At 37.2% G+C, this 18,572-nt stretch overlaps 1 protein-coding gene across 1 annotated transcript; it reads right to left on the bottom strand.

Moving 5' to 3' along the window:
• Nucleotides 1-7,846: 7,846 nt before the first annotated feature.
• On the bottom strand, nt 7,847-16,953 carry LOC123831332 (cell wall protein DAN4-like). Its single transcript, XM_045858192.1, has 3 exons — nt 16,837-16,953; nt 15,035-15,103; nt 7,847-8,802 (listed from the first exon to the last, which is right to left on the bottom strand). The coding sequence occupies exons 2-3, from the start codon at nt 15,086-15,088 to the stop codon at nt 7,858-7,860; spliced, it is 999 nt and encodes a 332-aa protein (XP_045714148.1). The 5' UTR covers nt 15,089-15,103; nt 16,837-16,953; the 3' UTR covers nt 7,847-7,857.
• Between the last annotated feature and the right edge of the window lie 1,619 nt (nt 16,954-18,572).

Below are 18,572 nucleotides of genomic sequence, written 5' to 3'. Positions count from 1 at the left end.
TTAAAAAGTCTACATTTTGCAGCACTCTATCCATTTGTGAAAATTTTACTTCATATATTAGCTGACAAAACCATTTATTTCTATAAGATCATCACTCCTGGAACAGCAGATAATTTTAGTTTATCATTTTTTTCTTTCCTTTAATTTTTCCACCATTCTACAGTATCAATACTGTGACAAAATTTCTTGTCACACCAAGTACACAAATAAAAATATATTTAATTAATATAAAATATAACATTTTTCTGAGAAGAAATAATCATTATAAAACTTTTGGTGTGAGGGTAGGTCTTCTAGTTATTATCTTTATGTCTGCCCCTCAAGCTCATGATTGACATAAGGTGGTAATTATTTGAAGGAAGTTATAAATAGAGCAGCAGCAGATATAGAAAGCTTAGAATCAGAACTTTGCTTCTGTTTGGGTAGGAATGTTAAATGGCTGGTGTAATATCAGAGCTTTTAAAAGCATTAGAAGAATTGACGGAAGCAGTGTGACTATGCTGAGGTCAGTGGTGTCAAGTTCATAATAAAGCATAGTGTCATGAAATGTGTTTGAATAAAATGTCATGCCATATGTGATGACCAGGGCATTTGTTATAGAGGCAGTGGGTGAAATTGTGGCTACAAGTATAATAGAGTCAAAAAATGTGGAAGGGACAATTGAGATAGAGGAAGTGGGAATGTCCATTGGATCAGGGTGGCCACAGGTGTTATAGATAAGCTGGAGGCAGCAGATTTGTAGTGGAGGGTGAGGAAATGCTAAGAGATGGGGTGAAATCAGATGAAGTATTAGTTGTAGCAGTAGTGGAAGCAGCAGAGGATGTATTGGCAGCAGCATCTGTGTTGGTTGTCAGTGGCTGGTTGAGTGGTGGGGAAAAGAGAAGTAGTGGGTATAAGTGCAGGGATGGTAGGTGAAACTGTGGTAGGAGCCAGAATGGTAACATGAGCCCAAGTGGGGATAGCCAATGTGGTTCTCACTGGGAAAGATGCTGTAAAAGAAACTCCTACACCAGAAGTAGTAGTGCTGACTGGTGGTGCTGAGAGAGGAGGTTGGAGCTGATAGGAGCAGCTATACTCCCAAGAGAAGGCCTCAGGTAGGTCTTGGTGGTTGTAGAGGGAACAGAAATGGTCATGGCAATGGATGTCAACCTCCAGATGACAGGGAGAATGCAGCTGTGGTGGAGGCAGCCTATAGATTGGTGTAAATGGATAAAGTTGCAAGTGTTGTTGGTGAAGCAGTGATTACAGGAAATTTAGTGACATTTGACATGACACTTGCTGTTGGGTTTCCAGGAATGTTAGAAGAAGCTGATTGATTGGTGTAAAGAGTAGGTTTAGCGGTGTGAGAAGAAGAGGTGGTTGTAGGAATCAGTGTATATTAGTGGTTGACAAAGGAAACAGTAGCAGGAAGCACTGTTGAGGCAGAAAAGACACTGATATTGTGGTCTTAGTACTGACAGCTAATATTATAGGAGCAAAGATTATTGCAAAGGAATTAGACATAGGGGTAGCAAGGATGGTGATTTCAGGAAGCTCAAAAATGTTCGTTGGCATAGAATCAGGTTATTGAAGTAGACACATCCTCAGATGAGGGGCCGGCTGCTGTGATGACATCAGATGTGGAAGTATCTAGAGGGGATGAGTCAGTTACAGTGGTGGGGATTTCAACTGCTGTGGAAGGGGTAGAAGACTTGATGGTGGCCCCAGGTGGTGTGTTGATGGCAGTGACTGTAGAGGTGGCAGGCTTGGAAATAGTGACTTTTGTTTCCAGGAGAGAAAACTTTTTAGTAGAAACAAGTGTTGTGGTGGGTACGGTGGATGGGGCAGCATATATGCTTGTAGGAAGTGATGTTGAATCACACATGGTGGTAGTTGTAGCAGTTATAGCAGAAACAGGTGCTGTACCAGCTGATACAGATGCTGCTGGAGCATAGGCAGCTGAAATGGAAAAACTGGAACTGACACCTGATGTAGTAGTTGTAGAAGATTTCAGATTGACAGCTGTAATGACATTTGTGGAAGTGTCCTGTTAGTCTTAACATCTTTGAAGTTACTAACCTGATGGGTAGTTAATGTGGAAGTGGATGTAATCATGGGAGTTGTCATGGGTTGGGAGGTGATGGTGGAAAATGAATTCATGTTTGTGGTGTTGATGATATGTGAGCAGCAGGTGCAGCCTTAGGGACAATTGATGTAGTGTGAATAGAGAATGCTGAAGTGTTGATGGAGGATATCCTGATAGATAAAGTAACCTTTGCATTGGTGGCCAGAGTTCCAGTAGTGGTGACCAACTTTATGGTTGTAGTGGGGTTTGTGGATAAAATGACAGATTTGGTAGTAGTACCCACTATTTTGAAGACAGGAGTGAAGTTGGTGGTCTCACTCATATTCTTGTTAGAGGGAGTTGGTAGGAGTGTAGTGGCCATCATGTCAGTGGTGATGGCCTTAGGTATTGCAGAAGTGGATGAGTTGGTAGTAAGTGCCACAGTCTTGATTGTAATAGAAGATTTGTTGCTGGCAGCCACAGATTTGGCAGTGGTGAAGAATATAGGTTTATAGGTTGTTAGATTTGGTGGTAACTTTCTACCAGGTTGAAGCAGACAGGATATTGTTGGAAGATGGTGATGTGAGTGTGGTTTAGGTTTAACTGAGGGCCTTAGGGGGTATTTGTTTAGGTAAGGGTTGGGTTTTTTACTGCATCAACTTGGATGATATTTTTGGGTGCCAGGTACTTGAATAGGTTTATATGGATAGATATACAGTGGGACACAATGTTTCTGCCCAATAGGATGACAAAATAAAGGCACCTTTGGTTGAGGTTTTGATTGCCCCAAAAAGGGATGCTGGGGGCATAGTTGGAGAGATCTCAGATGATGTTTTGCTGGTTTGCTTTTCTGTTGAACAGATGCTTTTGGCTTAAGTTTTGAGCATCTTAGTGGTTTGTACTTAGTCAAATTGACCCGATAGTTTCTTTTACTAGTTTGCTTTTGACAATTTTTGCTTGACTATGTTTTGCTTTATGATATTTTTTTCATGAAGTTTCATTTGGCCAGAAGTTTTCTGTGGTCTGAATGCTGATGGCTTGATGTGAGTTGGTCCATTTCTTTCACCAGTTGAAGCTGAGTGTGGTTGGGGTCATTTGCTATTTTGTTGGGAAATGGTTCTAAAAGTTGTTTTAGATTTCCATGGTAACTTTTTGTCAGTTTTGATTGAATGAGATTTGTTAGCCATAGATTTCTTATGCATTCCTGATTTCTTAGGATTTGGGGTTTGCTGATACATTGGGCCTACTGGAGGGTTTTTTTTTTTTTTTTTTACCAAGAATTGTTTGGGCACACTGATGATGCCCAATCCCATTTATGTCGGTTTTCTGTTCACCCAGTGGCTGCTTGGGTTGTTTCAGTCTTTTCTGTGCATTTGTCATTATCTTTGTATTTGAGAACCTTGCTTGTTTTGACCCAGTTGTATTAAAGCAGTACTGTGCACATTTTGACATCAATGTGCAGGGCTGAAGGTCATATCAGAGTAAGAACTTTAGGTACCTAGCACCAAAAGAAATGTGGACAGAGGAAGAGAAATACAGCTTGAAAGGTACAGAGCCATAAGTGAGTCAATGCAAAATTCTTCAGTCATCAAATATGTAAATTTGTAAACAGATTTAATTTTTATGGAGGCCTAGTCAAAATTGATTAATAATATAAGAAGTGGGCATTTCATAGTTTTAATATCTATAGGTTCATGGCCTATCAAATATTTAGATAAAATGTGTGATGCTCTTGGTTTAAATCTTGGCTCTGACACTTTTAGGCTATTTAATAAGGGATAATAATAGTTTGGTGGATTAAATGAGTTAATATTTGGAAAGCTCTTAGTGATTGGCAGTACCATACAAGTATTAAATTAAAAAATTGTGTCAGTGATGGTTCATGTAGATTTTCTCTGTCCCTTCTGTCAACATCCCAGTTCAGTGGCACCAAGTTGTCCCTATTAGGTGAGGCTGTCAGGTTTCTGAGGCTAAATGCAGACGGAGAATTTTTTTTCCATCCATTTTGTCACTTTTTAATTATTAATTTTTATCATGGTAATATACTTTATAGAACAAATGCTACTCCTTCACATCTTAACCTGCTCTCCAGAGGAAACTGTTTCTAACTTTTTTAGCTGTTTCTTCTATTTGCCTCCATATTTTAAAACCATTATCTTAACAGCTATGTTAAAAGTGGTGGTCTTTTTAAGGGGGCAAACATACTTCCAGTAAAGTATGCTCATCTTAATATTCACATGTCACATTTTGAATGTTTACATATGTTATATATGTTTATACCTGTGTGCCCAGAGCCCAGATGAAGACAGGAAAAATCTCTGGCTCCCCTGGGACCCCTTTTGGCTCAATTAGAAAACCTTCACAGCAGCATAACCCATCCATCACCTTAGATCAGGCTTCCTCAACCTCAGTACTACTGACACTTGAGGAGCCTGTTCTGGACACTGTAGGATGTATAGCAGCCTCCCTGCCCTTTACCCACTTGAGTAGGCAGAATAATACTTCCTCCCCACCCCACAGCATGTCCATGCACTAATCCCTGAAACCTGTGAATATTTGTTACATGGTCAGTGCGAAGTAAGATGGCAGATGAAATAAAGGTTGCTATCAGCTGACCTTAATATAAGGAGATTATCCTGAATCACCCAGGGCCCAATGTAATCACAGGAGTTCTTAAATGTGGAAGAGGGAGGAAGAGTCAGAGGAGATGTGATAATGGAAAGTCAGGTTGGAGTGATGCACTTGAAGACGGAGGAAGAGGTCATAAGCTACAGAATTCAGGCAGCCTCTAGAAGCTTGAAAAGACAAAAAAACTGAGGTTTGCCTCGAGCCTCCAGGAGGAACACAGCCCTCCAGACACCTTGGTTTTAGCCCAGTGAGACCCAATTTGGATCTTTGAGCAGAATTTTCTGGGTGATGTATCATGTTTTATTGTTTGGAACTTGATATTAAAAATTATTTAAGTAAATTATTCCCTATTCTGGGCCAACAGCAGCTTAAGGAATTTCACTTAGAATAGACTGTTTCCTTCCTGTTTGATCACACAGATCCCTGTAGTTCCTCTTTATAAAACACTTACAATAATTTGTTGAATGTGTTCTCCAGCCAAATGTCAACCCTATGTACATTGCTGAAACTCAAGCACCATGTACAGTGCCTACACATGTAGACATTTACTAAAGTGAATTACACTGAATTCCATGAACCATCTTAATGAAGAATTTTTCACTTTTCACTCATAACCCTGTGACTGCTGAGTTGTGTATAGTAAACCCAGTGCTACTGGTCATTGCAGAACACTCAATACAGCCACAGCTATTTCATTTGACAGAGCTGCAAGTATAAGATGCACAGAATAAGCTCAGGAAGCAAAAGTGAGGGGAAAGAGGTTGTGGGGAGGGCTCTGAGTCTCCATTGAAAGTTGTTCCTACCAGGAATAAGGGAAACAGACGATTGGAGAAAAGTTAGCACTAGGGAAGGGGTGTGCTGAATGTGAAATGAAGTTGATGGCTGACTTGCAAAACTGATAAGCCCATGTTCTGCTGCAGTGTCAGTGTGGTGTGACTCAGCTAATTCACTTTACAAAGGATCATGGGAGAATGGAGAGGAATGAAGAGGAATCTTTCCTTATCAAAATGGTCCCTCCAGGTGGCCAACCTACCCTGGTGACTGAAATAGGGTCTATGCCAGAAATGGCAAGAATTGCCTGTGTTAAAGTCTCTAGGGTGATAAAATGATGGCTACTAAAAGTCAAAAGGATAAAGAGCTCTTGATGACAGGAAATATGCTTTTAACTACCTTTGCACATGGTTCATAGAAAAGTGCCTAAGTGGAGGTCACATTAAGGATTAAACTGGAGGTGGCATGAATCTGTCCAGTTGTTGCTGGCAGCAGCAGCAGAGGCAGAGAGAGCTGACAGTGCTGAGATTCTGATGGCCCCATGCTGGAAGATTAGTGGGATGTGGGTTTCTTTGAAATACTTAAACAGTACTTAGGTTTAGAAACCAGGTTATGTTAGTGATACTTCACAAGGAGGTTGGTTAAATCTGGCATGTAGTGCCCTGGAACAGGAGTTCCAAGCTGTTCTAACAGGCCAAATACATATGGATACAAATACATATAACTCGGACTTTTATACTTTTCACAAAAAGTTGATGCGATCTTTTTGTGTGAAAGAATCAAAAAACGAGAGTCAGAGACAAATACAATTTAGAAGTGACAGCAACATACCTGACCAATATTATTAGGTTGATTGAGTGCAAGTAAGTCTATAACCATATTTACTGGCTACATTCTGAAAAGCACTTTTTTTTGCTATAACCAAAATTCATTTTACTTCTACTTTGATTAAATAAAATAATGCCTCATATCTCATTTAGACATTTAAATTTACTAGAATTGATAGAATGGACTTTTAGCATCATGAATGAATCAATGATGCTATCATTATAGAAAGTAATTATATAATTTGAGAGCTATTTTCCTGGGTCATAAAATGATCAGTTCATTAAGATATTATTTTATGTTTTATGTTCATAGCTTGTTCTGCTATATTTAAGAAAATACCTCTGAAGTTTTATTATATTTATTTTATTGTTGTTTAGTTACAGTTGTCCCACCTTTTTCCCCATTGCTCTCCCCTGCCCCATCTTCCCCACTCCCACAGTCAATCTCCTGCCCCCATTGTTCCTGCCCACGAGTCCTCTATTCATGTTCTCTGGCTTGCTCTTTTTCCTACTTTCTCTCCTTATTTTCCTCTCCCTGCCCTTCTGGTCACTGTCAGTTTGTTCTTTATTTCCAAGTCTCTAGTTCTATTTTGCTCATTTGTTTGTTGTGTTAATTAGGTTCCACTAACAGGTGAGATCATATGGTATTTGTCTGTCACTTCCTGGCTTATTTCACTTTAATATATGTTTATTTTGTTTTATATTGATATATTTATATATCATTTTTATTTCAATTTTGTATTTTGTCTTAGAAATTATATTATTTAGTTATATTTTTATTACCTAGAATCCCCAGAGATATGTGCATTTCTAGGAAAAGGCAGTAAAGATTGATATAATTTTATAATTTACCTTGCTGCCATCTCTTCCCTTTCTGTGCAGGAAGCCAAGAGCTCTTATATGTTTTGTTGCGTATTCATTTGGCTTTAAGATTCTGAGTCATGCCACTATGTGCTGTTAGTTCCCCACTAGCAATTCAGCCTTCTCCACTTAGCTATTTACCTGGGTAAGATGACCATACAAACTTTACTATGTGGGTTTCTTTGCCTGTTAGAGTTTGGCTGGAGCCCAGTGATGAAAGCAATAGGAGAAGGAGAGAGGTAGGGGTACTGTCCTGGACTCTCTATGCTGTTATGCATTATCCTGCAGTAGTTACATCCCTTAACAGTAACAGATCCCACTAGGTGGCTTTTTGTCCACTGTCCAAACTCTCGTTGAGGGTCTGGTATTGGCATTTGATCCTTTTGCCCCATCAAACCTAGGCAGACTATAAGTTCCACTGTGGCTAGACCCTAAGTGCCTCAATATCCCTTGTTTATACACTTAAACTTGCCCTTTTTCTTTAAGTAGATCCTTTATTAAGTAGATCCTTTGTTAAAAATAAAGGTTCTTTGTTTTCTTCTGGGAAACTGACTGATCAGTTGTTCATAGGTATTAAAATATAGATAGAGTGGTAGTCATCATGACACCAATTGTTGCTCAAATAGTACTTTATTTGATTTCTTTGGTGTGCTAGTTAGATCAGGGTTGATTCCAATGAAATAATTGGAGTTCATTTTTTCTATGAGCTCAGAGATTTTGGAAATATCATTCCTTATTTTTTCTATTTAAGGATGAAAGGAATTGTTCCCAAAGGCGCCGGAGAGCATTTAATACATCTCGACTGGGAGTTGTCACGTGCAATGTGGTAGAGGGAGGGGTTGTGTGAATTTGACTAGTAGCTGTGGTAGATGCTGTGGTGGTTGCTGCTGGTGTTGTGGTAGTGAGGTCTGTTGACAGAGTGGTAGGTTCTGTTGAGGAGGTGGTGGCTTCTGTTGTGGTGGTGGTTGTTGTAGTTGGTTCTGTAGAAGTGATAATGGTTGTTGGGGAGGTGGCTTCTGTGGGACTGATGTTGGTTGCAGTTGTAGTCTCTTCTGTGGAAGCAGTGGTGGTTGCTAATGTGGTGGTAGATTCTACTGTAGTGGTAATGGTTGCCGTTGTGGTGGTGGGTTCTGTGGAAGTGATGGTGGTTGCTGTTGTAGTGGGTGCTATTGATGTGGTTGTTGTGGCAGTGGTGGATTCTGTAGGAGTGGTGGTGGTGGTTGGTTCTACTGAATCAGTAGTGATTGCTGTTTTGGTGGTGGGTTCTGTGAGAGTGGTGACAGTTGGTGGAGTAGTGGTGGCTTCTGCAGGGATAGGTTCTGTAGCTACAGGAGTTTTTGTAATTATGTGTTGAGGTGGAATGGGGCGAAAAGGGGGACGGTTAAATATTTGTTGGAATGGTGAATTTGGAAAGCCTGGAAAGGGTGGAGGCAGTCTAATAGGGTTCAGTGGATGGAGTAGAGATGGCATGGGCCGTTGTCCAGAGGGAGGAAGACGAAGAGGATTATGCTTTGGTAGATGAAAAATAGGAACAGGCGGTGGCAGAAAAACTCTTGGGCCATGGAGAGCAATAAGCTGTGCTGGAACCCCTCTTGGCTGTTGGGGTAGACGGGGTGGTAGCTGCTGGATAGGTTCATGGGGTCCCCTGGGATCTCTGTGGCCATCACTGGACTGTGGTGATAAAAATTGAATAGAAACAAAAAATAGTTTTAAATTTGATCACTTAAAGTTGAAACATTAATATGTGTACTTTTAAAAGTCATAGTCATATATTCCACCAAAAAAATAAGTTAGAAGAAAAAAATAGAATATTTGTCTGGAACTCTAGTAGTCAGTAAAGCAAAAAACAAAACAAAACACAAGACAACTTTACTCTCTGACCTAAAGATTTTGGAGAGAGCCAAATTACCTAGACTGCTTAATGAAAAAAGTGACCTTTGGAAGTTGCTTCAAATGGAAGTAAGTGCTCTAGTGGAATGCCTAGCATATATTTGGTCCTGTCCAAAGTGTCCACAGAGACACTTCATCCATGCTGACCCATCTACCACATCCTGTGTACCATGACCAGCTAGGCTCCTGAGGTGAGAAGAGTTGTGATTGGCAGCCACAACACAATTATTGAACCAATAAAACATTAATAGTCTTTTTGAAAAACCTACTAATTCTGTAAACTAAAAGTATAAATAAAGATTATGGTATGTTTGGACCCAGGGCATTTCCTAATCTTGGCTGATTTGGATAGGATTAAATTTCAAAAATCTTTTGGCATGAACCAAATGGCCTTATGGATGTTTTGTATGGGCCCAAATATCCTGCAAGGCAGTGGAATTACCCGAGAACACCTTTCTCATTCCCCATTCCAAGAAATTAGTGAGATCTGAGGCTCTGAACCATTAATTAATTTTGTAACTGGTTATTGAGAAACTGTTATATGCAACGCATCTTTTAGGGGCTAAAGGAAACACACTGAAGATATGAATGTCTTGCATAAGTCTGAAATCTAGTAGAAACCATAGCTTCCCCTCCCACAAGCTACAATCCAAGGAAATACAACAAAAAGTCTATGGGAAGCAGTATAGTGTGTTCAGATAAAGACAATGGAATCTGATTGTAAGAGCCAATTCTTCTACTGCAGCAAGTTAGCTGAGGTGCTTACACTCTCTAAGCCTATGCCTCTTCATTTATAAAATAGCTCTAGATCTAATTTTTACCTTATATAGTGGCTGATAAGATTACATATGTACTATGTAAAGTGCTTAGACATAGTAAATAAAGTAAACCTTTTATAAATTTGAGCTATTTCACACTCTGTGATTGCCTGGATGGCAGTTACCAGCTTTGTATGTCTAAAAAAAATCAAATAATAATTGATGCAAGTACAAAAAGGTTCTAGATGCAATGGCAGTTTGGAGGGAAAGTTTATTTTTGACAAAAGAGAGAGGATTAAGGATTGCCTAGTAGGAAAGATAGCATTTGAAATGGGGCTTAAAGAATAGACTAGAAATGGGGAAGGGGAAATCAAATTAAATGAATGTAAGCCATGAACAATGTCAGAAAAATACTAATCCTTTTTAAGAAACAGAACACCAGTTTATTTTAACAGAAGTTTCAGGAAGGTACAAGACTCTAGTCACTCTCTTGTAACCTTCAACTTCTTGTCTGTTTGTCTTTTTACCCTATTGACTTCAAAAACATCAAACTTTTAGATCAACCCTATACAAATTACCTTCTCTGTTCCTACTTCCAGGCTGGTGAACATTGCTGGAGAATGATACAAATCCCCAAATATTAGAAACACTAGAGACATACAGTATCTATCCTCATCTGGAACCTCAGCATTGCTAATTCATTCTTCCCTGTGTTCTACCACAAAAGACTATTTTCTCAGCATCCATGCTCCTCTTCCTCTTATTCTCCTAGAGATATGATCTTCCCTTCTATTTTACAAAATTGAGGCTATCACATGAAGGACTTTGCACTTCTGCCCACACACCTGTAAATCTCACCTATATCCAGTTGTTCCTTCTTCCTGTTTACAACTAACATCTTCATCTGTGTTCTGTATGGGTCTCCTCTCCCTCCCCAGGGCTGTTCCTCTCTTAATTATTACATTTCCCTTCAGCCTTTTTTTAAATCCCTGGCTCTGTGATCTCGGACTATATAGTAGCAACTTACATCTCATCTACTAAAGAAGCCCACTGACCACCTAATGTGCTCCTGCTCTATCATCACTAGGTTATCATTTTCCATTCCTAGCCAGATACTGGGGAAGGCTAGACTAGATTTTCTGTTTCTGCTTCCTAATATCCTATTCGCTTTTTATCCTGGATTCCATCCCTGACACACACCCTAATGTCTTTTATAAAGGTCAGCTATGACTCAAAAATGACATAAAGAATTTAGCATAGAATTTGGCCTATTTTGATTGTCAATGAAATTAAATGTTACTTTTTGTAAACTTCTTAATAATGTTGAGTTAACCTTACGATTATTTTAAAAAGCTTCATTAGGCCTTTGTAATGCAGCTCAGGAGTTGAAAAACAAAGCCCTGGGCTGAATGAAGCTTGCCTGATTTGGTAAATAAAATTTTATTGGAACACAGTCATACTCTTTTATTTATTGGGGCTGCTTTTGTTCTCCATTGGCTGAGTTGAACAGTTGATGAAGAGATCATATGGCCCACAAAGTCTAAAATATTTATTACCTGGCACTACTTGGAAAAAATTTGTTCATCCTTGGTTACTATTATAAATCTATGTCATATTCCCAGATTTAAGCCCCTTGGAGTCAGAAATTAATTTTTATACCATTATTATACCACTATCAATGGGCAGTATTAAATACATATTTATGGATGCTGTTTGGATAATGTAGAAATTTCATTTTTTGACAAATGTCACTGAATATGAGAGGTGAGGGTGTGTGGGAGGGGGCTATATTTTTCTAAGACTGTGCCCTGACTTCATGCACTGTTTTTGCTTATCACTCAGAGTAAAAACCCAAGCAGTCAAAGGCTCATGAGACTGTATGCTATCTAACCCTCTTCTATCCTTCTGATCTCCCTCCTGATCCTGCCTTCCCTCTCACTCTGTACCAGGCCTACTAACCTTGTTCCTCATGCCAGGCAGGCATGTCTCTCCTTCAGATGTTGATATTTTCTACTTTCTCTGCTTGCATGATTTGCTTTTTTACCTCCTTTCAGTCTTTAGTCAAATATCATTTTCTGTCCGGCTATCCTGTATAATATCCTACTCAAAAATGTAAACTTGTTCTATTCTCCCCTCACCCCTTCTAAAATTCAACATTGCCTCTTGTCTTTACTGTGTTACATACAAGCTCCATGATGTTAGTAAGGTTTTGTCTGTTTTGCTCACTGCATTCACTGAACATCTAGAATAGTTCCTGGTGGACAGCTGGTGTTCAATAAATATTTTGAGGTGAATGAATTGCATGAGCTAGTGATAAGCAGAAATAACCCTAACTTGAATTGTCTGCTAATTTCTTCCTTGCACAAGGCAAAGAGCATCACTCTCTTTCCTTGAAGACATTTGAGGGGAACAGATACTTAGAGGTCCTCATTTTTTTCTCATTTTGTTTTTATGACTTTTGCTGGCTATGACATTGCTATTTAAAATGTTAGTCACTGACCAAGAGCATCAACATCCAATATCACCTGAGAGGTTGTAAAAAAACCCTCCAGTGATTTGTGTGCCTTTACAGTGTGTGGAATTTTAGAAATACCAGCTGGCCTATGTTATTTGATAACTGCTTTTAGATTGTTCTATTCTGACTAAGGGTGTGATTCATTTATGCTTGTTTATTTATCACTTTTTTTTCTTATACTCTTTTAGATTTTTCATTCTTAAAGATTAGAAATTGCTAGACCAACTGCTCTGTTTCAAGCAGCTTGGTGGACAGAATGTGACACCCTTAGTTTTCTTGTGTTCTTGGCAAGTATCTCTTGTCAAATATGGACCCCTTGGCTCTTGCTGGGTGGTTTAGTTGGTTTGGTCCATCTTCGCACGCACCAAAAAGTTTCAGGTTCAATCCCTGGCCAGGGCACATCCCTAGGTTGTGGGTTCAATCCCCAGTTGGGGTGCATATGGGAAGCAACCAATCATTTTTTCTCTCTTCCATCAAAGTTCCCCTCTCTCTCTCTCTCTTTCTCTGTCTCTCTCCCTCCATCCCTTTCTCTCTAAAATCAATAAATATATCCTTGGGTGAAGATTTAAAAAATAGATGGACCCTTTGTCTTAGAGCTTAGACTTAGCTGATTGTCCACCCCCACATGATACTTCAGATATTCTGTAAAATGTATGAGTTAGTGGTAAGTGTAAGAAACTTATTTGTTAGTCATGCAGTCGACCATACAGAAGCTAAATCACTCATTCATTTCACTATTGAGGCTTACATCATTTGCTGCTCTGTGTAGGTGTTGGTGCATCCCAAGTACCCATCTGGTCTTCTAGGATTTTTGCAAAGTTTAACTCTAATCTGAGAAAATTCATACACTAAATTTATATTTTTTAGGGCATAGAAGCCTCTGCTTCATATATAGGTGGGATTCTAGAGTTTTATAAACTAGAAAATAATTTGTCTTAAGTTGCATTAGTCTTGTATTTCAGGCTTCTGGAATAGAAATGTGCTGTTAATTTGTAAGAATCTTCAGGATGGAGGCCCTGTACATGGCTCCTGGGAAGTTGCCTACTGTCAGTATGAAATACAGGGTTGCAGGAAAGAAAACCAAGATACCACTCTCTCTATTATCTCTGAAAATTGCTCTAGTCAACAAAGTTAGATATAATTTTATCTACCTTTCCTAAGTTTGCTTCTCCACAGAATTTTATTTATCTTCTAATCTATTAATGTTTTTGGAAAGTCTGAAGCAAAGTTTATAAATGTGGCCAGTGAAGTCATCTTTGTCACAATGTGTTGAAGAATGATTCCAAAACAGTGATTTATTGTAGCATGGTAAATTTGATAATTAATTATAATCATTGACCTCAGGCTTTTCATTTGATGTATTAATTTCAGTTGAATTGACCTTAAAATCTTTTTATATAACTCATGTAATTATAACACAATAGTGTAAGAAGTTAATCTCAAAAAACGTATTTGAGTGACCTCAAATTTCAGCATGGAAAACAATCTTGTAGAATTCAGGTTCTCAGGCCCCACAGCCAGATTTTTTCTTCTTTTTTTAAGTTTTGGGATATGGACTTTTTAAAGTTCTGAGATGATTAGATCACAAGTTTCTGATACAGATATCCCATGAAATGAAATATTCTTCTATTTCAACATTATATTATAGATGAGAAATGGGCTCAGTGAAATGAACCAGTTGTCTAAAAATATTTATATAGATGTCATTAAATGTACCAGAATAATAATTCTACTTTATCTGCTTATATTATTACATGTGCTTGATGGCAAATGTTGACATTTGTTCGTTGTGCAACGTAGATGGATTTCTAAAGACTTTCTCTCAGGAAAGCACTGTAAAATGAAGACCTAAACATGAGCTCCCAGTTTTGAATTCAGCCTTGGTACTTTTTGTGTTATCCAGCACTGGGCTCAGTCTACAGCAGATTGTCAGTCATTATTAAAAGCGAAACATATTCTGAGCACTCTCTCCTAACTCTCACCCTAATACCAACCAACATAGTCTATGGTAATTGTTCTTTCTCTGAGGTTCACATTATTCCACTGATGTTTTTGGCTATGGGACTTATAACTTTCTTTTTTGTATTATATGTTTTGGAGCCTATCAAATGCCTTATAAATGTTTGAATGAAAGTGTTTCTAGAGTGAATGACCTTTTCCCTCCTCTTTTTTTATTTTTCCTTAAGTAAAAAAGGAAAGAGTAGAGTAAACAGTAAAGAAGGACTTTACTCCTCAATGAACAGAAGCATGTTAATTGTAACCAATGTGTTTGTATAGATCACAAATGCTTTCTAATTTTCATCTTTACAAATATTTTTATTAAAATGATTATACAATCAGTGATATGTGCATTGATGCAGCATGTCTTTCTAGAATATTTATCTTGAACTTTCTATTTTCCCATTTCTTGTAACCTTAAAACATTAAGGAAGCTTCAATAATATTTTTCTTACAAGTTTGATTTGTCATGCTTTTGAAAAAGAGAAATAAAAGAAAGAGCTGTTCCTGGAAAAAGAATCTGGCTTTCCCAGATTCTACCTAGCCTCAATCCCTTCATGCCCAAAACTACTGGACAGAAAATTATGTGTGAAAGAAAGGAAAAAAAATAGGGACAAGTCTATGATGATAGACATCTTGACACTATATTGTTATATAAAGGAGACATAATTAGTACCAAAACTTTTTTTGAAGTTATAATTAATACAAGTATATCAAGAATTTCTAGGATTGGGGGACTTACCAAGAAACATGCAATAAGAGCCAATAGGCTGAAGTTGAAAGTTAATTTTTTCATTTTTTGATATTGCCCCTGAAAGCAGAAAAAGATTACCAGTGGTTAGTCAAACTGAAAACATTACATTTCTTAGTTTAAAATAAAAATTTAGAAACAATCCTAGTACATGCTATGTAATGTGACAAAAAAAGCACAACAGGATTTTATAGATATGCTTGAAATTTAGAAGAAAGGAAGGGCATACCTTGATAGTAACATTGCTATGTTTCTGATATTTTATAACAAAATCATGGGACTTGTATTTTATGAAAGGCAATTCCAGATAATTTTTAAATGCTTTTTGAAAGTCAAAGCTTTTTTGAAAAATTCTTGTGGTCTCCAGTGGTGGCTAGATTGGAGAGCTATAACTTATTTGGTTGTACTTTTGATAATAATTGTTAAAATTAGCCAAAACTTACACATTCCTGTAGATTCATGATCTATATAGTGTTGATGTGACTGGATTATTGTAAAACTCAGTATCTTGATGTAATTATTTTTAAAAATAAAAAAAATAGTCCCTGTGTTACGTTTACCTGAAGGGGAAATAATTGTGCAATGTGCATCTTTTCTTTAACATCAACCTTCTGAGTTTTTTCTGCAAGTGATTCCCAAAAGCAAATTATTGTCCATCAGTGACTAAATGAGGAAGAAGGTTTTGTCCTTAATTTGGTTACAGTTTTCAGCAGTATTTCACAAGTATATGGCAACCTGTGCTCTGGGAAGGCAAAGTTCGAGTACCCTCATGCTGACAGATTGCTTGGGGTCAGTGTTGGTGTCTATCATCTGTGCCATCTTTAAAAATGACCCAGGAGGAGAGGTCCACAGATTCCACAGTGCCGTGCTCTTGTGGCCACTTACTGAAAAGTGCTTTCTTTACTATGCTCTCTTTGTAGGTAGTTTAAAAACATCAATAAAATACCCAACTCAAACAAAACAACAGAAATGCAGATCTATTTTTAATGTGTCTTTAAAACTCTTCCACTCATGATTGACTTTAGAGACCATTACAATACATCAGCAGAAAAGAATCAATAAATTGTGAAGCTGGATGTTTAACATTTCTGACACACTCCTTCAGAAATGTTAAAGATCTGGTGAGCTTTACCACTGACAATATATTTTCTTAAAATACACCTAAAGTTTTTAGGTAGTATGACTATTTCTATTGTTTCTTCAGCTTTATTCAGTTATGATTGACCAATAAAATTGTGAGATTATTTAACAGGACAAATGTGATGAGTTGATATATGTATATACTGTGAAAAGATTCCCCTCATTGAGTTAATTAATACATACATCACTTTGCACATTTACCCTTTTTTCTTTATCTTTAGGTGAGAATATTTAAGTTCTACTCTCTTAGCAAATTTCAGTTATACAATACAGTGCTGTCAACGACAGTCACTGCATTATACTTTAAACATCAGACTTCATTCATGATGTAACAGGGGAAATTTGGACTCTTCTACCAACCTCTTCCTATGTCATTAACCACAGCCCCTGGAAATCACTTTTCTACCTTCTGTTTCTGAGTTTGACTTTTTTGTTTTAGATTCTGCATATAAGTAATATCATGTAGCATTTTCCTTTTTCTGTCTGGCTTAGCAAAATACTCTTCAGATTCACCCATGTAGCTGCAAATGAACTAGTTTTTTTCTTTTTAAAGGCTGAATAATATTCCATTATATTTTATCACATGTGAGAATGATAAACTTAAGAATATGAGCAAAAGTAAAAATCCTTACATCTGTATTTCTAATACATACCTTGGTTGGAGATTCTTCTTTGAAACAACCAAACTGTTGTTTAATTTTACTTCTGTCAGATAGTCAGTTTATACAGCCACCAGTTGAAAATTCAAGATGAGAGAGAGCTTGAAATTCAAGAAGAATGAGAACTTCCACAGGAAAACCTTCCTTTATAAGTACCTTCATCTGGATTTTTATTGGAGTTTAGAAGAAGGTTGAGTGAAGGTGATCTTTTGGGTTGATTTTCTTTACCTAAACAAAGAAATGACAGTTGCATTTGCCAGTTTGGCAGCTTCATCCATAGAGCTGTGATCCAATCACTTAACAGGCCTTGGGAAAGCATGCAGAGTGGTCTGACACAGTGGTTTTCAAACTTGACTGCACATTAAAATTACCTGGGCAGCTTTTACAATCTATGGGGCAGGGAGACAGGTAAAAGCACTTTTAAAACTGCCCTGTAGTATTCACAAAATGAAACCATATTTGAGAACCACTATTGTAAAATCTGGAGTTTTCCCTTGTCTAGGCATATGAATTGGAACTGATGTATACTGTAAGAATTAGCTTATTTGACAAGATGGATTTTGAAAAATGGGAAAAGGAGAAAGTTAAAATAAATGTGGTTGTCTCAGTTTTGGAAGAAAAAAGATCTCATGGCAGAGGGGGAGAATTAATAAACACAGTATTTATAGTTCCTTAATCTTAATTTGATATTTCTTTTCTAGTTGTAATTTTATTTAAAATTGTTAAAGGTACTGTAGATAGACTTTTAAGCTACTTAAAATATGAAATATGCCTAATAAATTTGTTTGTAGCTAATGAATAGCTGGGTATTTAAAGGGTAAGAAAATACCTTCAAGATATATTAAATTCTGTAAGTATGTTATTTCCATTACCTGAATAAAATGAATGGATACAATAGACACTAGCTTAGCAAAGATGGTAGGTATGGAAAATTTCATAACTTATTTTTAATTTATGGCAAATAGGCATAGTGAATCAGGTAATTGTACATTTAAAGTAAATCCAAGTTTTAAGAGATTTAACCATATGTGATCAATGTATTCAGTTGAGAAAAATTATCCTGTTAGAAAATGTTATACTTCCTTCTCTAATAGCTATTGTTTGTTTAGTCCTTCTCACATCCTAGACTATGTAGACTCTGTGATAATCACTTCTTGTGGATTAGATAATTTAATCTTCATAAAAACCCTTGCAATTTATGTTATTATTGCTAGATTATGATTAAAAAAACAAATCATAGGGAAATCAACTTGGTTAAGTTTGTCAAATATTTAAGATAGGGATGATCTTAAATATGACACATTTAAAAATTTGCATTTTTTTCCACTGTGCTATTTTGTCCCTAAATCTGTTTTCCAATAGCTTAAGTAGCATACTTTTATTTTACTATAGCACAAATTGATATGTGGATGCAACCCCTTAGTAATCTGTCCTATCAATCTAGAGAGTTGTAAACTTTATTTAAAGAATGAATAGAGAGGAACCAAAAAGAAAATATCAGATTGTATCACATGTAACTATTTTTCAAGGAATATTTTATGGTTGTACATGTGGGTATGTATTGGGTTATGCAAGTTATATGTCTTTGACTTGCAGTCAGAAAAGTATGAAAGCCTTTTTTTAAAGGGTAATTTAATGGTGTGTGTGGGATGAAGTCAAGTAGCCTGACTGGATTCCCAACTTCCTTCTGTGTTTAGCTATATGCTGTATGGACAATTACTAATCACATG

Source organism: Phyllostomus hastatus, unplaced genomic scaffold (assembly GCF_019186645.2).
Source record: "Phyllostomus hastatus isolate PE091 unplaced genomic scaffold, TTU_PhHast_1.1 phas_scaffold_1674, whole genome shotgun sequence".
NCBI lineage: Eukaryota > Metazoa > Chordata > Mammalia > Chiroptera > Phyllostomidae > Phyllostomus > Phyllostomus hastatus.
Note: the sequence above shows the minus strand (reverse complement) of the source record. Positions and strands in the feature narration are given on the sequence as shown.